Source organism: Arachis duranensis, chromosome 5 (genome assembly GCF_000817695.3).
Source record: "Arachis duranensis cultivar V14167 chromosome 5, aradu.V14167.gnm2.J7QH, whole genome shotgun sequence".
NCBI lineage: Eukaryota > Viridiplantae > Streptophyta > Magnoliopsida > Fabales > Fabaceae > Arachis > Arachis duranensis.
In genome coordinates, this window is record NC_029776.3 from 84,312,152 (window position 1) to 84,313,269 (window position 1,118).

Below are 1,118 nucleotides of genomic sequence, written 5' to 3' on the forward strand. Positions count from 1 at the left end.
TTTAATAAATATATAATAAATATATTAAAATAAATATCGAATTAGAATATAACACATAAAAAATTATAACTTACATATTACTTTAGAGAGAGACTAAGAGACTAAGAATAGCATTTACCTAAAAAAATATGTGAATAAATGACAAATCAAATAACAATTAATTATCCAAAATGAGGCAATAAAGTAAGAAAAAAAGCCCTATTTATAAACACAGCATAGTCTTTTGTGTGAAGAATGATCATTGTTATTCCAACCCATTGCACAAAAATGGAGCTTTTTAAAACCCTTATAATATCACTTTATATGCTATTGACAATAGTTATTTGTTTCAAAAATGTTGGTGGAGAGAGTGTAGATGGATTATATTTTCCTCCTAAAACAGTGACAGTTCGAATCACGAACCGTTTAAAAGATCTGCAACTTGATTTGCATTGTAAGGACGCTCAATCGGATTATGGGTTTCAAACACTTAGAGTTGGTGAAAGTTGGAGTTTCCAATTTCACCCTGACCCATTATGGCCTACATCATTATACTTTTGTAGCTTCACATGGCTCACTGATACGAGGCTACACCGCTTTGATATTTATTCTTTTAGGCGTGGTGATCGATGTAGAGAGTGTGATTGGGAGGTTCATGAATCCGGTTGTTGTAAGGTTTTGGGTAATGGTCAGCTCAAATGCTTTGATTGGAAAAGTGTTGGAGATAACAATAATAATCTTGGTCTGTAACTTTCTATATCTTTCCTCTGAATTTCTCAAAATTTATAATAAAAATATATAGAATAAAGTATTATTTTAGTCTCTATTAGTGTTTAAGAGAATTTTATTATTTTAGTTCTTAATATTTTAATCGTTTTATTTTTATCCTAAATTATTTAAAATAGCATCAATATTATTTCACCAACAAATCCGTCGCTAATATACACTTAACGAAATTATTGTACTATTAATAATATTTTTGCTAACATTACATTTAGTTAAATTCCTCTCACTTTCATTCTCTCAATAATTTTAAACTCCATTCTTCTACTTTTTTTTTCCTCTTCTTCAAATTTCTCTTAGAGAATTAATAATATAAAAGAAAGACCCTAACTTACTTTCTCTTCGTGACACAGCCA

General features: G+C 28.8%; 1 protein-coding gene across 1 annotated transcript; it reads left to right on the forward strand.

Moving 5' to 3' along the window:
* The first annotated feature begins 267 nt into the window (after nucleotides 1-267).
* Nucleotides 268-729, forward strand: LOC110281562 (S-protein homolog 5). The gene has a single exon (XM_021143912.1). The coding sequence runs from the start codon at nucleotides 268-270 to the stop codon at nucleotides 727-729; it is 462 nt and encodes a 153-aa protein (XP_020999571.1).
* Nucleotides 730-1,118: the final 389 nt, after the last annotated feature.